Below are 21,009 nucleotides of genomic sequence, written 5' to 3' on the forward strand. Positions count from 1 at the left end.
GCGACAGCGAGGTGACCGCGAAGACCTCTGCGTCCGTCCCACCCTCAGCAGAGCAGGACAGGTAGGCAAGGGAGGGCCACGGGCCGGGTCCCCCCAGGCTGGCCGCAAAGCAGAGAGTGAGGAAGTAGTGAGTGAGGAAGAGAGGGAAACTGGGGCGGGGATGCCCGACACGGGCAAGTTCAGCTGGCGGTCGCCTGGGCCTGTCCCCTCAGGACGGAAGGCGGCTGGGCTGGAGTTTGGAGGTTGCGGAGGACTACCCAGGCACGCGTGGGAAATCCACCGGGCTGGGTTCAAGGACCTGCCCCCGCCTCAGGCCCTGGCCCGGTCACCTCGCATGGCGGGGTGCCCCTGCCCCCCACCGGCCATGCTGCCCCCACCCCTGCCATCATCACCCACCCCGACCCGCCCGCCTCCAGCTGTAGCTTTCCTGTTGACTTGACCCCCTTGCAGACACAGAAGTAGGCCAGCACCCAGCAGGCCGGCAGACACAGGGTCACCTCCCAGTTGAGGGCCCCTGGCACGTCCAGCACTCCCCCCCCCCCCCCGCCCCCCCGAGAGCCGCAAGACTTTGTTCCTGGGGGGGGTCAGCCCGTCAGGGCTGCCGCAGCTGAGGGCACAGCGAGCGGGGAGCTGTCGCCGGGGCGGTGCTCCCCCATGCCGCTGCCCTCGGGTCCAGCTGGGCCCCCCTGGGCCCCCAGGCCCCCGGCCCAAGCCCGCAGCCATTGCGGTGTGGGAGGCGGGAGCCCGGGAGCCCCCGGCCAGAGGCCGGTCGCGCCCTCGGCGGTGTACCCTCCCCCAGGCTGGCAGGCACTAGGGGACTGACGGCGCCCGGGACCGAGAAATGGTGAGGGAGCCAGGCCAGTCCCTTCCAGCTCCCCTAGGGGCCGCGCGGGGCGTGCTCCCTGAGGACAGGCAGGGCCTGGGAGTGGCCCCTGCTCGGCATCCCGCGTCGGCCCCCCCGGCCCCCGGGGACGGGTCCCGGCACACGCAGACCCGAGTCGTACGGGGAGCCCACAGACAGGGACAGGCACGGTGCTGCCCAGAAGCGCCTGAGCGCGGCCCACGCCTCGATGCCCGGGACCCGGGCGGGCGGCGGTCAGGGGGCTGCTCACAAGTGCGCCCGGCTGGCGCCTGCGCAGACACACGCTTGGGGGGAGGGGCGGGCCAGGCCGGAAACAGTCACGTGCCAGTGGCCTCACCAGAATGCTCTCGGGGACGAAGGAGCCCGACAGTGACGTCACGCGTCGAGGGGCGCAGCTTCCGGAACCAGCCTCCATCTCCTCGGGGTCAGCGTCGACCGGATCCAGGCTCTGGGCCAACACAGCGAGGCCGGCTCGGTGGGAACCAGCTCCGAGGCGTCTGTGTGCGCAGGCGCCCTGGCCATCCCCGACAGCCTTGCGCGCCGAGGGGCCGGGCTTCGCGAGGCCTGCCAGGGGTCTCAGCGGTCCGCCGACAGTGGGCGCAGCATAGCGGTGGGCTCTGAGGAGGCCGGTGCGGCGGCCATGAGGGCCCCGGACGACGAAGCGGCCTCTCCGGCCCCGGACGACGGCGCGGAGGAAGTGGCGGTCACGCAGGCCCCTGACGATGACGGCGCGGACGGCGCGGCGGTCACGAGGGCTCCCGAGGGTGGCGCGGAGGACGCGGGGGCAGGCCCACAGGCCTCCGACGGAGGCACGGACGGCCACGACCCCCAGCTTAGCCCCCGAGGTCCCGGTTGCCAGGGCAACTGCAGCCGCCACGATGGCGAGGGTGGCCCTGGCAGCAAGGGAGCAGTGGTCGAGGGGGCCTGCGCCCCTCCCCTGGCCGAACGGGCCCCGAGGGCCCTGGCCCCCGGTGGAGACGCAGCGCCGGTGGCGGCGGGGACCTCCTCAGGACTGCTGGAGTTGTATCCTTTCCGTGGAGCCTGTCTGGGCAGGGGCCGTGGCGGGGTGGCTGGGGAGCAGGGCGGCAGCCCGGGGACGGGACGGACGGGGGCGGGGGTGGGCAGCCTGGCGGGACAGGGACGGCCGGTGCCCGCGGGCCCCCAGGGTGGGGGAAGCGGCTCAGGGTGGGCAGAGGTGGCGGGAGGGAGCGCGAGTGTCCCGGGGGTAGAAGCGGGCCTCTGAGTGGTCAGGAGGCTTCAGGCCATGGGAACTCCAGGAGCCCGTTGTGCCTTAACCGGGTGCCTCCCAGCAGGCTCACTGTGTCTTTCCGGTCGCCCCTGGAGGCAGAGATGGCCCGCAGGGCCCTGACTACACACGTCCAACGCCACCGAGGGTTGGCTCAGAAGGAGCTTTGCGTGAGGGGCAGCGCCCTGGCCGTGTGAGTCCTCCAACAAGAGTAGGCGCGGGACGGGTGGGCGGTGGCGGCGGGTGCCGTGGTCGCATCTCTGCCTTCCAGTGCCGTCGTGGAGGCCCCGACGCACGCGTTAGGTGGAAGGCGGGGGGTGGGGGGTTGTGTGGGGGAAGGGGCTGGTGCCCTGCACCTCCACAGCAGGTCTCCCCTTTAACCGGATTTCCCTCTTCCCTCACTTCTAGGAGATGGACTACTGAAGACCCCATCTGCTTCCGAGTGTCCGTCAACTCCTTCCTGGACCGGCTTCCCCTGGTGATACGAAACATTCGCGCCTTGGGGTCCCGGCCTCCGCCACGCCTAGGCCCGGGAAAGGGGGCCGAGGCCTAACCTGGTAGCCCTCACTGGGCAAGGCACGGGGCGTTGACACTTGGCGTCCTCGCCACTTTATTATCGGGGGTCTAACGTTCTGCAGGTCCGGGCCTCGGTGGCTCTTGGCCCACTTCAGTTCCTTCCCTGCGCCCGGAGGGACGGGCGCTTACGTGTTTGTTACTGCACAACATGAAACTGAGCTACTCTTTTGTGTCCGAGTTTCTTCTCAGTTCCTGCGCCTCCACATTTTCTTACCTTTGTTCTGGTGTTGGAAGGGAGGTTCTGGGAATCGTAGTCCAGCAGCCCAAGCTTATCGAAGACGACTCAGGGAGAGGAAAATCAGGTCCTATATTCAGCGGTAAATACCGCTGACGTTTTGGAATACGTTCCTAGTTGTATTTACCCGTTAAATGGATAACAACGTATAACGTATGCATTTTCCAGTTTAGCGTTAACTTTTCTCCGGATCCTTTTTGTTTTGTTTTGTTTTGTTTTGTTTTGTTTTTGTTTTTCCCCGTTGAACGTACTAGCTTTCCCACTCCCTAAAAACTCTTCAAAAACTGTTATCCAGGAGACACACAAACGTATTATTACATAATGGTGAGCAGTCGGGTCGTTCTCAGCTTTGCCCCTATTATGGGTCGTGTGAGTCAATGGGAGTCTTGAACAGAAGTCTTTGCGCGAACAGTTACTTCCTTCAGATCGTTTCCGAGAGGTAGAATTCCCGCGTTCTATAGCTTCTCGGCACACAAGTGCTCTCCAGAAAAGGCGCCCCGCCGCAAGAAGTCTGGTCTCCCCGCATCACCAACCAGTAGGGTGGCTTCCTACCGAAGTAGAAGACTCCTTTTGTACCAGGGAAATAAGCACGGAAACACTAGAATAGGAATTTTGGGGCTTACTGGCCTTGTTTCCGATGAGCAAGGGAGTGGTGCCACAAGTGGCTACGGGTTTGGGGGCGAGGTGGGGGGTGGTTAGCTCCCTCTGAGTAGCTTGTGTCTTGGAACCTCGCTAAACAGGAGTGCTAGCCTCACGAGGGTTCCCTCGGAGTTTCTACATGCATGGTCATGATCTCTGTAAGCAAACACGGTTTTGGTTCCTTCCTTTCCGGCCTTGCCGGGGCTACGGGGGCGGGGGGAGGGAACAGGCCGACACTGGACAGATGGGAAGCAAGAGCAGGAAGGCACATGGCAGAGAACCAAATCCTGGATCCAGCCATGCCTGAAGACAGAACTACCCGCCCCCTGCCCCCGCCACGATCGTTCAGTTACACACACCCAGAAACTCTCCCTTTGGTTAAGCCAACATGAATCCTTTTTTTTCTTTTCTTTCTTTCTTTCTTTCTTTCCTTCTCTTTCTCTTTTGTTCGAATGGTTTTATTTAGTGTTTGAGAGCAAGACAGAGACAGCGTGAGCGGGGAAGCGGCAGAGAGACAGAGAGGGAGACACAGAATCTGAGGCAGACTGCAGGCTCTGAGCTGTCGGCACAGAGCTCGACGCAGGGCTCAAACCCACGAACTGTGAGATCGTGACCTGAGCCGAAGTCAGACCCTCAACCGACTGAGCCACCCAGGCACCCCCGTCGTGAATCCTTTTTATTGCTTTTCTTTTTGTCTTTCTTCACTTGCAATAGAAAAGTCTTGTCCTTTATTGACTTGCGGAACCGTAGGTTTTCTTGTCACTTCACCTGAGAACGTGGCTCTCCCTTCTTTTAACAGAGAAACTGGGCTCTTTAAGTTTACAAAGGCATTGGCTCCTAGCTGGTAGGCCTTCAAGCCGTATGGTGGTAGAGTCTTCTGTGGGTAAGAGTCCAGAGAGGGAGGGGAGGGACTGCAAGGGGCAGCTGGAGGAAAGGGACAAAGAGAAGGGGCACTGGGACCCACCCTTTCCGGATAGGGCTCCCAAGACTGGCCCGGAATTGTGGGGCCAGATCGTCAAGAGACCGGAACTTAGTGTGAGCCTCCCTCCCTCTCCCAGCAAAGCCCAGAGTTAGGCCACCGCCCTGGCCCCACAGACGGACTGCTGAAGGTGCCGGGCGGCCTTAACACGTCAGCCAGGTCACAAAACAAATCGATTCCAACGCGTCCCCGGGCTCCCCTCCCAGAGACGAGCCAGAGCCCTGCCCCGCGGCCCGCCGCGTCAGATGTGATCCGGCCCGCATCTTCCACGGCCTCCTTCCCTCCCCTCTCCACCTTGCTCACTCGGATCCAGCCACACTGGCCTCCTCCCTTCTCTGAAACACACCAGGCCCACGCCTGCCTCAGGACCCTTGCACTGCCTCTTCCCTGCCTGGACCTCTCGTCCCCCGGGGTTCCATCTGGCCCACTCAAATAGCATTCCTGGCCGCTCTCCTTAAGGTTGCGTCCCACGCTCTCCCCACCTGCATTACTTTCACAGGTGTCGGGGGGGGGGCGGTAAGAAGCAGGTGCGCCCGTCAGCATGGAGGTGCACCTGCGGCAGTAAAGCGTCGTGGGACACGAAGGAGCTTGGGTGCTGTCGATGACCCTAGGGAGTCTTGAACGGAGCGGGACGGGATGCAGCTTACGTCTTATCAGGTTCCCAGTGCCTGCTGCGCTGGGAAGGGGACGAGGGCAGGCAGGACAGAAGTGGGGAGACTGGCACGCAGGCGAGAGACCCCCAGGCTGCGGCCAGTGGAGGTGGGGAGAAGGGAACGGGTTCCGACTGGATCTTGACGGGAGAGCCACCGGGGTTTGCTGGCACGGATCGGACGTGGCCCTGGACCTCGTCAGATGCGCGGGACCCCTGCAACGGGTCACCCTTCCTCCCATAAAGGGAGCCCAGCTCCTCCAGAGTCCAACAGCCTCCCCACCTGCTTCCCTGCTCGCCGACCACCCACCTGCCACACACTGCCACCGTTTTCCCGACGTTTAATTCAGAAACAAGGCTCCAGGAACAACGACAAAGAAGCTCATGCCAAAACAGAGGGGACAGCTGGGTTTCCGGGACCACGCGCCAGGGCCAGATTCCTCGGAGGGGGAAGAGGGAACAGAGGGGTAAGGCACTGCCGCCTCGGCCACTCGGGGCGGGCGCAGGACAGGGCAGCGGGGGTGAGGGGTCCGGGCTCAGCGGGCACCACGCCGAGGAAGCTGGGCGCTCGGGCCTGGAGAAGGAGACTTTCCAGAGCCCCCAGGCCCACGTGGGGCCCTGGCACGAACCCGCTCATAGCTCCCCAGGTGCTGGGGACAGGGCGCCCGAGAAAGGTACGGTCCGACCCCCGAGAAGTCCGGAGGGGATGCCGGGACCCAGCCGCGGGGAGACCCCTGGGCGCAGCCACAGTCTGGGGATGGCTTCGCCGCATCACCCTGGGCGCCCCCCTCCTCGCCATCAAGTGCTGCTGGTGTCGGGGGCCCCTGCTCGGACCCGGCGGGGCCCGCCACGGCCAGGGGCAGGTGCCAGAGGCGAGGCCGAGGCTGACCGTGCCACCAGGGAGCCAGGACGACCCAAGGACAGAAGGGGCGTGAGGTTGTCCACATCCCAGAGAAGGGGCACGTGGTGACAGACGGACACGGTGAGGTGCAGATAAATTAAATAAATAGGTGGTTGGGGGTATAAACAGGAAGAGGGGGCAGGGGCTGGCACGACCCGGGGGCACGAGGGTAGGAGGGCGGGGATATTGCTGCTGCCAGGGTCAGGACCCTTGGTCCTGTCACCACCGCCCCCACGCAGGGCCCAAAGAAAGGCACCGGAATCTGCACCCAACCTCCAGTTCCCACCTGACCCCCACTCTGCACCCAACCTCCCATCCCCGACCTCCCTGTCCTGTCCTGACCCCTACTCCTCCCCTGACCTCCTCATCCACTCCTGACCCCCAACCCTACCAAGCACCCGATCTCCCTGACTCCTCCTGACCCCCACCCCCCACCCAACTTCCTGGTCCCCTCCTGACTCCCACCCCGCAGCTGACATTCCTGTGTCCTCCTGACACACACCCCCACCCCGCACCCGAGTTCCTTATCCCCTCCAGACCTCCAGCCCACACCCCTTGCCAAATCTTCCCATCTCCTCCTGACCCCCACCCTGCACCCCGTACCCCATCTCCTCATCGCCTCCTGACTCCACCTCGCACCTGGTCTCCCCGTCCCCTCCGGAACCACACCTCACATCCCATCTCCCTGTCCCCTCCCAACTCCCACCCTGCACCTGACTTCCTCGACCCCTCCTGACCCTCACCCCACACCCGACCCTGTCTTTGCAGGTCTCCAGGATCTGGCTGTCAAACACAGTGAGCATTCTAGGGCCTCATCGCCCTTGACCATCAGCAGCACCCCGGGGAGAGGATCACTCTCTCTTCCCTCCTGACCACCTCCTTCCTGCCCCCAGTGTGTGTGGGTGTGTGTGTGGGGGGGGGGGTGTGTGTGGGGGTGGGTGGGTAGGTGTGTGTGCGGGCGCGCACGTCTGACTCCTGTTCCAGGAGGCCACCCTGCAGTCTTAGGGTCCCTCCCTCCCCTCCTCAGTCTCTGCTGCCGGCTCCCTCTCTGCTCTGCCACCTCGCAGTGTCCCAGGACCCCAGGGCTCGGTGCGTGGGCCACTTGTCCCCCTATACCGGCTCTCGGCTGCCCGTGGCGAGCTCGTGCAGGCTCGGGGCTCTCTGGGCCGTGTCCTGGGTCCCAGATTTGTATCTTCATCGCAGACATTGCCCACACTGCAGACTCCTGTATCCAGCTGCCAAGTGGACACACAAATCTACACACGTGGATCTCCCCACGTGCATTCCATTGTACCTCAGCTCCAAGCCTCCCCCTCCAAAAAGGTCCGTGAGCTTCTCCAAAGTGTTTCTCATTTTCTAAGGGAGGTCTGGGTGTTTCTGAGAAAGTCTGTGTCTCTGCCTCCTGATCCTCATAACACTTTTCCACCCAGTCTAACCTCGTTTTGGTTTCTTGACCTCATTGTTCAAGTTGCTTAGGTGAAAAACCCAGGAATCCTTCTTGACTCCTCTTCCTCTCCTGGCTCCCATCGAGTCCCTCAGCAGATTGTTTCTATCCAAATTGTTTAGAATATGATCACATGTCACCCCTTCTACTGATGCCACCCTGCTCCAAGCGATTAGCTTTTTGTGTCTCTGAGTGTAATGACCTGCCCCCTGCTCCCCCTGATTATCGTCTTATCCTTCTTATATACTCTATTATCAACATCTCTGAGTTAATCTACAGTGATCCTTGCTTTCAAAGTTTAAGTCCGGTTGCATGCCTGACCTGCTCAATTCCCTTCACTGGCTCCATTCTCCCCAGGAACATAAACCAAAAGTCTTACCATTGGCCAAAAAGCTTCTTGGCTGTGTCTTCAACATCCCAGGTTTCCTGAATTAGGGCTCTGCTCTCCCTGCCTGAATACTCTCCCACACGCAGCTCACGGCTTAGTCCCTCATCTCCAAGTCTTGTCAAATCTCACATTCTCACCCTACTTACTCATGCAGCTGGCCCCCACCAACCCACACACAAGTAGCTGCTTTCACACTGCACTTTTTCTTTTCCATACCATTCACTACCTTCTAAGATAGACTATAATATACAAGTTTATTGTTATCATTTCCTGTCTCACCTCTCTTGGGTTAGTGGTCTAGCAACTACTGTTACGTAACAACCACATGCAAACTTAGTGACAAACCAACAATTTACTTTGCACATACATCTCCTATCTGGGCAGTCACTGGGGGTCAGGCTCATGTGTACCCTGTGGGACAGCGGCGGTGGTTCCTAAATTTAGGGCTACAGCAATGTGCTTCCAGGAGGCCTCAGTCACACACATTCTGAGGGCCAAAGGCCTTGGTTCTTTTCCATGTGGTGTGTCTCCTCACAGCACAATGGCTGGGTTCCAAGGGTGCACGTCCCCAGAGGGCACCAAGCAGAAGCTCGATCATGTCGTATGGCCCAGCCTCAGACATCATGGCGCCTCCTCTGCTGTGCTCTATTTGCCAAGGTGGTTAGCCATTGCCCACTCCTCCCCAGCTTCTAGGGGTGGGGAGCGTCGACTCCATCTCTTAATGTGGAATGCCTAGGTTCTGGAGGAGCAAGTGGGGTGGGAGGTGTCTCTGCAAGTGTGTGACCACGTTTCAGAATTCATTGTACTCCAACTGGGTTCGCCAAAGCCTGAGACCAGGGTAGCTGGGAAAGTGGCATGGGAAGGAGAAGAATCCAGAGAGGGGGTGATCACAGAGGGGGAAAGTTCTGCCAGATCCCTCTGGGGAACTCTGGAGTGTAATTTCGACTTAGACTTTGTCCCCACATGAGGTAAGGAGCTGGCAACTTGGAATGCTGTCCTTTGCACGGGGGTGAGCGGGGAGAGTCCATTCTGAGGTGTGGCCAGCTCTCTGCTCTTGCACGTGAACTGGCCCCAGTAACTGCCTGCAGGGTTTCCTCTGAGACGGGGGCCCGGGTGGCAGCTGTTGGCAGCAGAAGTGCATCGTGGCCAGAGAGGGGCACCCCAGAAAGGGAAGGGGTCCTGGAGGATTGAGGCAGGGCACCCACAGAGCCCACCACATCCTGCCAGAACGTGAGCCCCTGAGGGAGAGGGACTTCCGTTTTGCTGCCACGTATCAGAAGCGCCTACAAGAGCATCTGCTCCGGGGCACCTGGGTGGCTCTGTCGATTGAGCATCCGGCTTCAGCTCAGGTCATGATCTCACAGTGTGTGTGTTCCAGCCCTGCGTTGGGCTCTGTGCTGACGGCTCAGAGCCTGGAGCCTGCTTCAGATTCTGTGTCTCCCTCTCTCTCTGCTCCTCCCCCACTCATGCTCTCTCTCCTTCCTCCAAAACTAAATAAAAACATTAAAAAAAATTAAATCTAAGAGCACCCGTAGCCCGTGGCCACCACATGTGTTCTGAATTAAATGGAATTTTCAACAGAAAGAAATATTTCCTTTGCTTGTGTCTTGCCTTGCTTCTGAAGGTCTTCCACACCCAAGATAATAAATGGTTTTCCTGTAGTTGCTTCCAGTATGTTTTACGGTTGTGTTTCTTACATTAACTTTTTAATTCTCTTGGAGTTTCTGTATTTTCCTTCATGCTAACTGGCTTGTTGAGGTATAATTTACGTGCCGTAAAAGGTACAGATATTACATTCACAGAGCGGTAAGTTTTTACATTATGTATACATCCATAGAACCACCACCTGAATTAAGATACAGAACATTTCCATCATTCCAGAAAGTTCTCTTCTGCCCCTTTTCAATCAATAATAACCTCCCTAATAGAGGTAGCCACTATTCCGACTTCTATCACCATAGAACAGGAAAATGAATTAAGTCTCAGACTGAAGAACAAAAAATTGAAATAATTTAAGATTTCAAGATAGACGTAAAAGAATTAGGTTGTTCTTTTACATGAAGGCAAACAAACTCTCATTGATCACCTGGGTGGCTCAGTCGGTTGAGCATTCAACTCTTGGTATCAGCTCAGGTCATGATCTCACGGTTTGTGAGTTCAAGCCCCGTGTCAGGCTCTGCGCTGCCAGTGCAGAGCCTGCTTGTGATCCTTTGTCTCCCTCTCTCTCTACCTCTCAAAAAGAAATAAAACATTAAAAAAAATAAAACACTTTAAAATAGAGGTTTTGACCATGAAACAAAGACCAAAGCAACAGTGATGGATAGATGTATAATGGATCTGACACAGCAGAGGGAACACCTCAAATCCACTGTTCTGCCTTTCTCATTGAGGTCTGCCTAGAATTGGTTTGTATATGATGGCGAAGTGGGGTCAGGGTTGATTATTGCCTACGTGGGTCTCCATCCAATGACCTGGAACCCTTGATCGGAAAGGCCCTCATGATCCTGAGACTCCGTAGCATCCCTCGGTCATAAGCAAAGTGCCATGTATGTGGTGGGGGAGCCCCGCATCTCAGCTCTGCTCTCTCCCATTGGGCCCCCTGGCCCAGCCTGCACCCAAGCCACACTCCCTCAGTGGCAAAAAAGAAAAGATTTTACAAAACAAATGGTATAATCAAAGTAGGAAAATGATAACAACAAATGCAACTGAAGATCAAGAAAGATAAAGGAGGATTCGAAAGCTGGAAACTTGGGGAGGGGTCTGGTACAGGGGCCAGAGCATAAGGAGCCTAGAGTTAAAGCACCCCTTCGGTTTCTCGGCCCCTGCCTCCCAGGTCAGCCCTGTGGGCCACCCGTTCTCTGGGTCAGGGGCTCAGGCTGGAGAGGGTGTTGGGAAGAAGCATTCATGACGTCGGCCTCACACTTCTCAGGGGCAAGGAATTTCATGTGGCTTCTTCTCCCCTCTCTGCCCTTGGCCTGCTTCCCTGCAGCTGAGCCCCCACTGCTCTGGTGGTCCCCACCTTACTTCGTGGCTTAAAGATGCCTCAGAGCCAGTGCCCAGGCTGGCGGGGAGCCTCAGCCCCGGGGAAAGAGAGGGTGGGGGTGCAAGAGACCTCTGCTGGGGAGCAGCGTGCTAGGGGCTGTTGCTTTATAAAGTCAATGATGATGGAGATCATGTTATGCGTGTTATCAAGGATGGTCACAGATTTTGCCGCTAATGTTGGAAGCTGGTTTCTGATGAAAAGAGACGTCAAGATGTGCTTTGGCTGAGCAGGAGTTCTCATTACAACCACCTGTGCTCAAGTGTTTGTCACAAAATAACCCAGATGTAGGCGATTCCCTGTGAGCTAGGTCAAGTGTGTTGTAGTTGAAAATGGCAATGGAGGCTATCTTCACATACTTCACATACTTCGCAGCTTTCGAAATGTGTTCTGCATTTATATAGGATGTCATCATTTTCAATAAGTAAGAGAGAACTTGAGTGTGGTTCTTCCTTATAAGACTTTTATTAATGCCAGAAATGAAACAGTAAAAAACATAATGAATGTTTTAAGATCAACACGACTGTGGGTACAAGGAAGGTATTGACAGGGATGGAGACGGCCTTGGGAGGAGAAAGCCAGGCCTGAGGGGAGCCTTCTGTCTTGACTCAGATCTAAAGGCCACAGTTCAGCCTGTCCTTGCTCTAGGACATCGGCCTGCACAGGATGACTCTGTGCCTCTGAGGCCAAGCTGTGTCCTGGGCCTTGGGGCTCCTCCCCCACTTCTGCACTGCACAACCCCTGATCTGGAGGAATTTCCTAAAGAAATGAGATGGAAGAAAAACCAGGCAAAAAGGAACTGCAGAAAACAACGTGGGCTCAAATGTCCTGCTATCTCCTGGGAAGGTGTGCCCCGCACAGTGGACGCACATGCCATGTGTGCTTGACTTGGAATGGTACCTGCAATCATTTCTACTAAAAACAAAATAAAACAAAACAAAACAACGCTGAAACCTCAGACCCTGGTCAGAATCACAGCCCCATTACACACGGTTTATCCCAGGAGAACAGGGTTTGGCCAGTAGCATTTTCATTCGTGGTGCTTTCTCAGGAGCACGTGCTGCTATCAGCTCAAAATTACCTGTACTTTGTGTCCCCGGGTCATGTGCTTTGGGGCAAGCATCCATTAGCAGTCTTACTGAAGCCGGACATAATCACACACATCCTGGAAAGGAGGGTGAGGTTGTCTTTTTTGTTAATGCCTCACTAATGGCTTCCAAACAAGTCACACCAGTCATGTGTGTTGCTTCGTGCAGTCAACACTTCCCTGGAAATACTTTGTAGAAAGAGGTTTTGTGTGTGTGGCCAATCGGATGACATTTCACTACGGACACAATTTCCACTGTATCTGTGATCTATTCCTAGTCTGGTGTGGTTCTCAACACTTGCGCATACAATTTTGCTGCACCAGCCTCCTTTGTCGGGATCTAAAGACAGGTGCCCCACACACAAGGAAGTTACCATCTATGAGAACTGGCAGTCCAGCACCCTGGATTCTTGCCTGAGGCTCTGTGACTCTTTGCAAGTCACAGAGGGAAGAAGATGGCTCCTTACAGGCTCTGGCCTGTGTGTTGTGACACGGAGCTGGCCGCAGGGGGGGGGGGGGGGGGGTGGGCTCGCATTTCTCCATCTGGGCTCACTGAGGATTCTTATGTCATTGAAAGCATTCCACCATTTCCCCCCACCTTACTCCAGGAAGAAAATGAGGTCACCAGATCCTGTTGCTTTGAACATCAGAATTACTTCTACGGTCTGAAAAGCCCAGACTGGCATTACTTACCTTTGGGGCATTTTGAGCCCTAAAACCCCACAGCAGAGCCTACAACTTCCCTGACGGAGCCTGACTGCCATAGACCGGCCTGCCCCTGAAGCCTTCCTTCCGTGAGACGCAATGCCAGTCAGAATGGCGGACCTGTATCTGCTTCATTCCCGCTTGTTCCCATCTGTCTTCTGGCTACAGGCTCTCGGAAGAATCGGGAAGGGCCATTAAACACAACCCCACGCCCGACTGAGACCTTCACCTGTCCCCCCTGAACCCCAGTGCCCCATAAAGGAGGGAGTGACACGATGTCCTCACTACACAGTGGTGCCCTTTGCTCTCAGGACTTAGCCATCACTAAAGAAGAAGGGAGAAATTCGCCAGGAAATTTGAGAATGGAATTCATTGTTTAAAGTTTTTTCTGTTGCGTTTGTTTGTTTTCTGGTCACAACTATCACTCAAAAGCTGAGGGCTAGCAAAGGACAGCCAAAGACAATTTGTGCCTTCCCTGAGGTGGCAAACAATTCTTCTGCCGCCCCCAGGCGGTTTGCGGGAAACACCGTGCAAGGGACCACATGATCCAAGAATGGCTTTCACAGTGACGGTCAGGAGGTATTGCTCAGGGTAACCACTGATTATGTTAGGGCCTCCCATTGGAACACCACACAAAGAAAAGCCAGCTTGGCATGCATACTTGTCAAGTAGGAACGGCACCTGTTCAAAATCCTATGAAAGGGAGGGGGGATGATGACTCATCTCGTGTCTGCACGTGTTTTTCACGTCCCCAAGGTTGGCCAAACTCCTAGATCTCATCAAAATCCTCAGAGGCAGTGGAAGATGGTGGAATGGGCCTGTGGGAGACCTCACCCTGGGCCTTGGCTCTGCAAGTGATCTCAGGCACACTGCTCCCTCCTCTGGCTGTCATTTGCTTCCAGGTGGGAGCAACGTTCCCTGCCAAGCCTCGCTTCGGAGGTTTTTGAGAAGGCATGAGACAACGCATGTGAAAACGTGCTGAGAGGCTGGCAGCAATGGAACACCCAGCCGCAGGCAGCTGTTCGGCCATGACACCCTTAGTGCCACTAGTGTCCTCTGACACGCTCACCACAGAGCCCAGGACTCACTGCCCCTCTCACTTGACCTGTCTTTCGCTAGGGACAGAAATGATTCGTCTGTTGGGGCCTTTGCAGTAAGTAATGCAAACTCTGCCACCACCTCTGGGTTTGATCTCCTCAACCATGTGTGCAGGGCCTGGGACAAGATGGTCTCCAGGAGCCTCTCCGCCAGGATGATTTATGATCCAATGGAAACACAGAAGAAAGGTCGGAATTTGCAAGCATTAGAGTCAAATGATTCTGTTTGGTAGCAATACTGGCTCGAATCTGTACTCCAAATGCTCCATTGGAGAGATTCTTAAAAGCTCTGGGAAAAATATTGTCCCAAGTCTTGCTTTTCTTGTTCCTACCATGCCTGAATGGAGTTTTCTACATGACAGTCCATGGCTGCCTCTTATGGGTATGGAGCCGACTCTAAGCATCTGGGAGGCTCTGGGCTCATGTGGTAGGAGAGGGACACGGCCAAGACGGGTGGGGTGGGGGTGGGGCCAGGAGACCACTTCTTCCTTCTCCCCATTCGGTGTAGATGAATAGATCCTCTCTCCCAAAGGTTCTGGCCGAGTCCGCGGAAGTGACATACTCTCTCTGATTCCTGGCCTGCATGGACCATCACTGCAACCCTGGCAAAAGACACCCAGAGCAAGCCGCGGGCTTCCTTGCCCCACACATGGCCCAAGCACGTATCTCACGCTTTCGATTGCCTCTCATCCGTCCACTCCTGCTTCGTGCTCTGGAGGGCTTGTGTCTTCTGTTCATCCACTTGGACATAGTCCACTCTTTGCTCTTCTGAAAGGAAGAGTTTCTGAAGGGGAAGAACCAAACAGATTTTTATTACATCAAATTCAAAAAATTCAGGACAATGCCAGCCCTTTGGTGGTAGATTGCGGTTAAATATCAGCTGCTCCTTCCTCCCAAGTCATTCCCTGCAGAATCTTTACACTTTGGGTACATGCTCGAATATCGCTCTTCCTGCACTCCCTCCTACTTCACCCCAGCTATCAGACTCGCTTTGACCAGCATCCTACGAGTGGAAGTGACGCGTGCCAATCCCGAAGGGACAAGAGGCAGCCTGTGATTCTGCCAGGAGGCCAGTGAGCGTCAGTCAGAGGCTCTTTCTCCCAGCGGGGCCCCGGATGGAGGATGTCCCACGAGCACCAGCAGGAAAGGCCACTAAGACCTGGGGCTTGACTGTCTTGATCGCACGGCCTACCAAAACCGACCGAGCCACCCCCTTCTGAACAGTTTTTCTGGAATAGGAGTTCAGGTTTGGGGAATGAAATTCAAGGTAAAGGAGAAGCGGGAGTTCATTTGGCAAAAGGGAAAGGAAGTCTTCCAAACTTTTTTTCCCTGCACACACACACAAAGTGGAATCACACTGGCTACGTGGTTCGGCAAGTTGCTTGTCTCCTCAAACAACATACGTTGTTAGGCACAGTTTAGATCACGACCATCCTTTGCTCAAAAATATTTAGCTGTTTAGTATTTCCGATCCCCATTTTACAGACGAGAATACTATCCAGAGGAGTGCAAACTGCCTATGCTGAGGGGCTCCGATTCCAACTGTCAGCTCTTGTCACCCCTCCCCAGAGTCTAACCAAACCGTGCTATTAACTCCCACCCTAAGCAGACCCCTCCTATGCCCACACACATCTGTACATTTAAGACTTTCCAAAGAGCACATGCATGGCTGAATCATCAGAAAAATCTAAACAGAAAAGGAATCCCCTGGGAATCCTCAGACACCAAGTCCTTCCTACCTGCTGTATAGGGGCTGGTGACGCAGAATTGAAGTCCAGCGCTAAATAGTCCAGGCTGAATTTCTTTGTCCAGGTCAGAGCACCACTGCTTAGGGACTTGGCCGTCCTGCGATTCTGGAAAGCAACATCATGGGACTCAGGTTAAGGGTATCCAGCCGGGCTGCCCAAGGAAAGCGGGGCGAGTCCTGTCCCCACTTGAGCACTTGCCATCAGACCACAAGGTGGTCTGAGGACACCTGCATGGAGCCGCCTGCATGTCTGAGTGAGAGCTACCATTTGAAATACAACACGGCCAATTCAGCCTTCACATGAAGCTACACCTTTGCTCACCATGGAGAGGTTGCCCAAAATCTCCCCCAAGAAGAGTCTGTCTTAAGGATCTGACAAGCCTACAATACCTTAGAGACTAAATCCAGAAAAGATCAAGCACACTTATTCAAGTCTAGTCAAGGCATCTCAGATGCATCTGAAGACACTTTATACAGATGCAAACGGTGTGACGTGTGCGACACACACCCATGGACTCCCGGGCATCAGAAGCACCCGCTCCCCTTCTCGAACCAACTTCGCTCCCCACGAGCCATCAGGCACGAGACTGAATTTTTACCATCTCTTCCTCTTTAAATATGGTTTCATGAGTGTGTCAGTATCCTTCAATCTCACACTGTACTTTTGCCTGTTTTGAACCTTTGTCAGTAGAAACATATCGCAGGTATGTTTGGTGACTTCAGGGTCTGCTCCAGACTACATACTTCACATCCAGGCATGCTCACCCGCCAGCTTTCCTTCCTTCCTTCTCATTGGATAGATCATTCCATCATTGCATGACTCATTTAACCACCCCGCCTCCAACATACATTGGAGTTGCTTCCAGTTTGGGGGCTCTTACAAGCAATGCTGCCACGAGCACTTGTGTAACTGTGGAAGAGTTTCTAGAATGTGTCCCTGGGAATAGAATTGCTGGCTTGTAGGATGTGGGCATCTTCAACTTCACTATTGCCAAACTATTTTCCAAACAGGCTATTTTGTTATACCAACTCACATACCTACTACTACTCCATCCTGGCCAATACTTGGTAATATCAGAGTCCTTTAAAAAAAAGATTTGATTTCCAAGTAACCTTTACACCCAATGTGGGGCCTGAATTCACATCCCTGAGATCATGAGTTGCATGCCCCTTACCGAGTCAGCCGGGTGCCCCAATATCAGACATTTTGTATTCCTGACCTGACCTGATCTGGGGAAAATGGTATCTTACCATGGTTTGATTTCCAATGCCCTTGATAATTAATGAATTGGCCACCTTTTCTTTTCTTAAGACTTTGTAAGATTATTTTGAGAGATAGAGAGAGAGATTAAGGGAGAGGCAGAAAGAGAGAGGGAGAGAGAGGATCTCAAGCAGGCTCCATCCAAGCTGTCAGCATAGGGTCCAACACGGGGCTCCAACCCATTAACCGTGAGATCATGACCTGAGCTGAAATCAAGAGTCAGATGCTAAACCGACTGAGCCCTCCAGGTGCCCTGGACACTTTTTCATGTGTTTAAGTGTCATCTATTTTCTTCTCTTCCATGAATTGTCTGTTCAGGTTTGTTTTGGTTTTGCTAATGTTTTCATTGATGTGCCTGCATTTTTCTAATTTTTCTCAATGCTTCCTCCTAGATCCTGGAGAGTAATCATTTGTAGGTCATGTGCATTACAAATAGCCTATCAGTCTATAGTTGTTCTTTCTTTCTTCTTATGGAATTTTTTTAAGGACGGGTAGTTCCTACTTTTTTTTTTTTTTAACATTTTTAAATTTATTTTTGAGAGACAGAGACAGAGCGCGAGTTGGGGAGGGGCAGAGAGAGAGGGAGACACAGAATCCAAAGCAGGCCCCAGGCTCCGAGCTGTCAGCACAGAGCCCAACGAGGAGCTCAAACCCTCAGACTGCGAGATCATGACCTGAGCGGAAGTCGGACACTTAACCGACTGAGCCACCCAGGTGCCCCGAGTAGTTTCCACTTTTAATGTAACACATCACTCTTTTCCCAAGTGGCTTCTTTTGTATTTTAAGGAACCCTTCCCGTGCTGAGGTCACAATGTGTTTCCCCATATTTTCTCCTAGAACTATAAAGTTTTGCCCTTCACACTTAAGAATCCAGCTCGAGGTGATTCTAACATGTGGTGGTGAAACAGGGGTACAACCCACTCCTTTTCTGTAGCTTTTACCCAGTTGGAGAGCTGTCCTTTCTCCCACCACAACTTCTGTTCACAGATCAAGTTCCTGCATGTGAATTGAGGTTGGGTTCTACCAAACACCTGTTCTGCATCTAATGAGTTAATCACAGCAGTTTCTCCTTTCATATGTTAATGTTCCTGATTGACCTAATAGATTCTTTTGATTTACAGTTGTAATAGCTCATCTCTCAGAAAATATTAAGGAGGGCACTTGTGATGAACACTGGGTGGTGTATGGAAGTGTTGAATCCCTATATTGCACACCCAATACTAATAGAACACTCTATGTTAACTGAGTGGAATTAAAATTTAAAACTTTAAAAAAGAAGGCAATAATAGATTTTTAAAAAACATTTCCCCTTCTGGCATAGTTTGCTTCCTCCAATCCATTTTAGTCTCTGGCCTTCATGCTAGAGCCTTCCTGAAATGTCTGATGGAATCACTAACGGTCTGCTCATATTTAGGAGCGAAAGACCCAGAAGTTGACTGGAAGCTTTAAGTACATGGGTGGTGCTTGTCAACTGGGTTTCACTGCAGTGGGATCCTACTGGATGGTTTTCTTGGCGAACCCCTTATGTCAGGACCTAGGTTTTGCCTCGGGCTGCTCAAACAGCCCAGAGAACTGTCTCCCAATTTCTAGGACTTAACTATGAGGGTCTGGTTGTCAATACTGTGGAACAGAGGGGCTGGGGAACAGGTTTAGGAATGATGGTCATATCCACTATGCATATTTAGCTAATCACCTTGTTTTTAGTACAGTGGTCTTGGTCAAATGCGTCTAATGTCCCCGCAGTGCAGAGAAACCTTGTTTTACTCTCTCTAGAGACTACACGTCACCCTTCCTATAGAGATGGGAAGTCCCAGTGGTCCACCTCCATGCAGTGAGGGAGGGGCATCTTGAGATTTACCTGCTGCTTAGGTGGACTTTGGACCACTACCCCTTCTTTTCCTTTCCCTTCAGCCTGACTTCCTGAAGTAGGTGCCACGGGCAACTCCTGAACCCTTTGGTATTCTGTGCCTTCCTTCTCCCAAATTAAAAAAAAGAAAGGAAGAAATGTAGTTCCATTTCAAATGGATTCAATCATTTTGACCACGCATCCTGCAAAGAAGGGTATTTCATTTTTCGTAGAATTTGAGGAGTTGTTTCTAAAATTTTCATGGGAATAGAAAGGGCCAAAAAGAGCCAAAGAAAACTTAAGGAAGGTAAACAAAGAAGGAGGACTTATTTTCCTAGATATGGAGACTTATGAAGCTATAGTAACTAGCATAGTGTGGTAATTTCCAAAGATAGACATGTAGACCAACGGAACAGAAGTGAGAGTCCATGAAAAGACCCACACACATATGGATACTTGATCTATGGCAAAGACAGCACTGCAGAATAGTGGTAAATTATAGTAATTTTAGGGGCGCCTGGGTGGCGCAGTCGGTTAAGTGTCCGACTTCAGCCAGGTCACGATCTCGCGGTCCGTGAGTTCGAGCCCCGCGTCAGGCTCTGGGCTGATGGCTCAGAGCCTGGAGCCTGGTTCCGATTCTGTGTCTCCCTCTCTCTCTGCCCCTCCCCCGTTCATGCTCTGTCTCTCTCTGTCCCAAAAATAAATAAACGTTGAAAAAAAAATTTTTTTTAAATTATAGTAATTTTAAATATAATGGTGCCAGATCAATTAGAGAAACATACCAGGGGAAAATGAAACTTGACTCCTACCTCAAATCATACACGAAAGTTAATTCCAAGTTCATTGCAGACCGAACTGCGAAAGGTAAAACATATAAACCATCTGGCAAATAACTAAAATTCATCCAAGATTATGTAGATCATATTAATGGTCCTACAACTATTAAAGAAATTGAAGCCACCCAGATGGTTTCACTAATGAATTTATCAAAAAACTCAAAGAATCAATAGCACTAATTCTACACAATCTGTTCCAGAAAACAGCATTACCTTGATAACAAAACAAGACAAAGACACTATGAAAAACCTGCGAATCAATATCTATCATAAACATAGATACAAAATCCTCAACAAAACGTTAGCAAATCAGATCCAGCAACACATAAAAATAATAATACACCATGAGCAAATAGGATTTATTCTGTGAATACAGACTGATTCAATATTCGAAAATAGATCAGTGTAGTCCACAATATTTACAATCTAAAGAAGAAAACTAAATGATCACATCAATGAATGTAGAAAAGCATTTGAGAATATCAGCATCCATTCATGATAAAAAAAAAAACAACTCTTAGAAAACTTAGAAAGTAGCTTCCTTAACCTAATAAAGACCATCGATAAAATACCCGCAGCTAAAATCAAACTCAATAGTGAGAGACTGAATGATTTCCTCCTGAAATGGAGACAAGGAGATTCATCTCACCACTCGTATTCCACATTGTACTTGACATCGTAGGCTAGTGATAAAGCAAGTAAAACAATGAAAGAGCCTACAGATTGGAAAGGAAGGAATAAAGCACTGTATTTACAGATGAGATGATCATGTAAACAGAAAACCCCAGGGAATCTAAAGAAAGTTAAAACCTCCTATTTTTGATAAGTGAATTTAACAAGGTCACAGGACACAGGCCAACACATCAAAAACAACATTTGTGTATACCACCAGTGAACAATTGGAAGCTGAAATTACAAAAATGCCATTTGCAATAGCTCCAAGAAGTGAGATACTTAGGTAGAAATCTGATAAAACATGGTAAGATCTACATGTGAAAATTATAAAGTTTTGAGGAAAGAAAATTTAAATATCTGAATAAATGGGCAGATATGCCATATTCATGAATTAGAAGACTGAGTATAATATAGGTGTCAATTCTGCTCAAATTTATTCATAGATTTAACACAATTCTAATCAAAATCACATAAGGATATTTTGTTAGGTAAAGAAAAGCTTATTCTAATATTTATATGGAAAGGCAAAGGGAGCAGAATAACACAAAACATTTTAAGGCTTTTTTATTATTTTTTTCTTATTTTGAGAGAGAGAGTGTGTGTGTGTGCACGAGTGCAAGCAGGGGAGAGGGGCAGAGGGAGAGAGAGAGAATATTAAGTAGGCTCCATGCTCAGTGCAGAGCCCACCTCGGGGCTCAATCCCACAATCCTGGGATCAAGACCTGAGCTGAAATCAACAGTCTCACGCTCAACTGACTGAGTCACCCAGGCGCCCCACAAAAAAGATTTTTAAGCA

General features: G+C 52.6%; 2 protein-coding genes across 4 annotated transcripts in view; one reads left to right on the top strand and one right to left on the bottom strand.

Moving 5' to 3' along the window:
- Window positions 1–1,475: 1,475 nt before the first annotated feature.
- LOC125159359 (EKC/KEOPS complex subunit LAGE3-like) lies at window positions 1,476–2,837 on the top strand. 2 transcript variants are annotated; one of them, XM_047847659.1, is made up of 3 exons: window positions 1,476–1,885; window positions 2,173–2,301; window positions 2,517–2,837. In XM_047847659.1, the coding sequence occupies exons 1-3, from the start codon at window positions 1,503–1,505 to the stop codon at window positions 2,659–2,661; spliced, it is 657 nt and encodes a 218-aa protein (XP_047703615.1). In that variant the 5' UTR covers window positions 1,476–1,502; the 3' UTR covers window positions 2,662–2,837. The 2 variants fall into 2 exon arrangements, with proteins under 2 accessions (XP_047703615.1, XP_047703616.1); XM_047847660.1 differs by having other exon boundaries at window positions 2,176–2,301.
- Window positions 2,838–11,411: 8,574 nt separating this feature from the next.
- Window positions 11,412–21,009, bottom strand: part of GAB3 (GRB2 associated binding protein 3) — an 80,595-nt gene continuing 70,997 nt past the window's right edge. For both annotated transcript variants that reach the window (XM_047847665.1, XM_047847664.1), the window contains exons 9-10: window positions 15,588–15,701; window positions 11,412–14,632 (exon numbers count right to left, since the gene is read on the bottom strand). In XM_047847665.1, coding sequence (XP_047703621.1) covers window positions 14,516–14,632; window positions 15,588–15,701 — 231 coding nt within the window. In that variant the 3' untranslated portion in view covers window positions 11,412–14,515. The remainder of the gene's footprint in view (window positions 14,633–15,587; window positions 15,702–21,009) is intronic.

The sequence above is a fragment of the Prionailurus viverrinus genome, unplaced genomic scaffold (genome assembly GCF_022837055.1).
Source record: "Prionailurus viverrinus isolate Anna unplaced genomic scaffold, UM_Priviv_1.0 scaffold_49, whole genome shotgun sequence".
NCBI lineage: Eukaryota > Metazoa > Chordata > Mammalia > Carnivora > Felidae > Prionailurus > Prionailurus viverrinus.

What these genes read in the sequence shown, in the direction of transcription:
- LOC125159359 (XM_047847659.1), top strand. Translation starts at nt 1,503, where the DNA reads ATGAGGGCCCCGGACGACGAAGCGGCCTCTCCGGCCCCGGACGACGGC. An exon ending in TCCTCAGGACTGCTGGAGTT is followed by an intron (nt 1,886 to 2,172) that starts GTATCCTTTCCG and finishes GGTGCCTCCCAG; the next exon opens with CAGGCTCACTGTGTCTTTCC. An exon ending in AGGGGCAGCGCCCTGGCCGT is followed by an intron (nt 2,302 to 2,516) that starts GTGAGTCCTCCA and finishes CCTCACTTCTAG; the next exon opens with GAGATGGACTACTGAAGACC.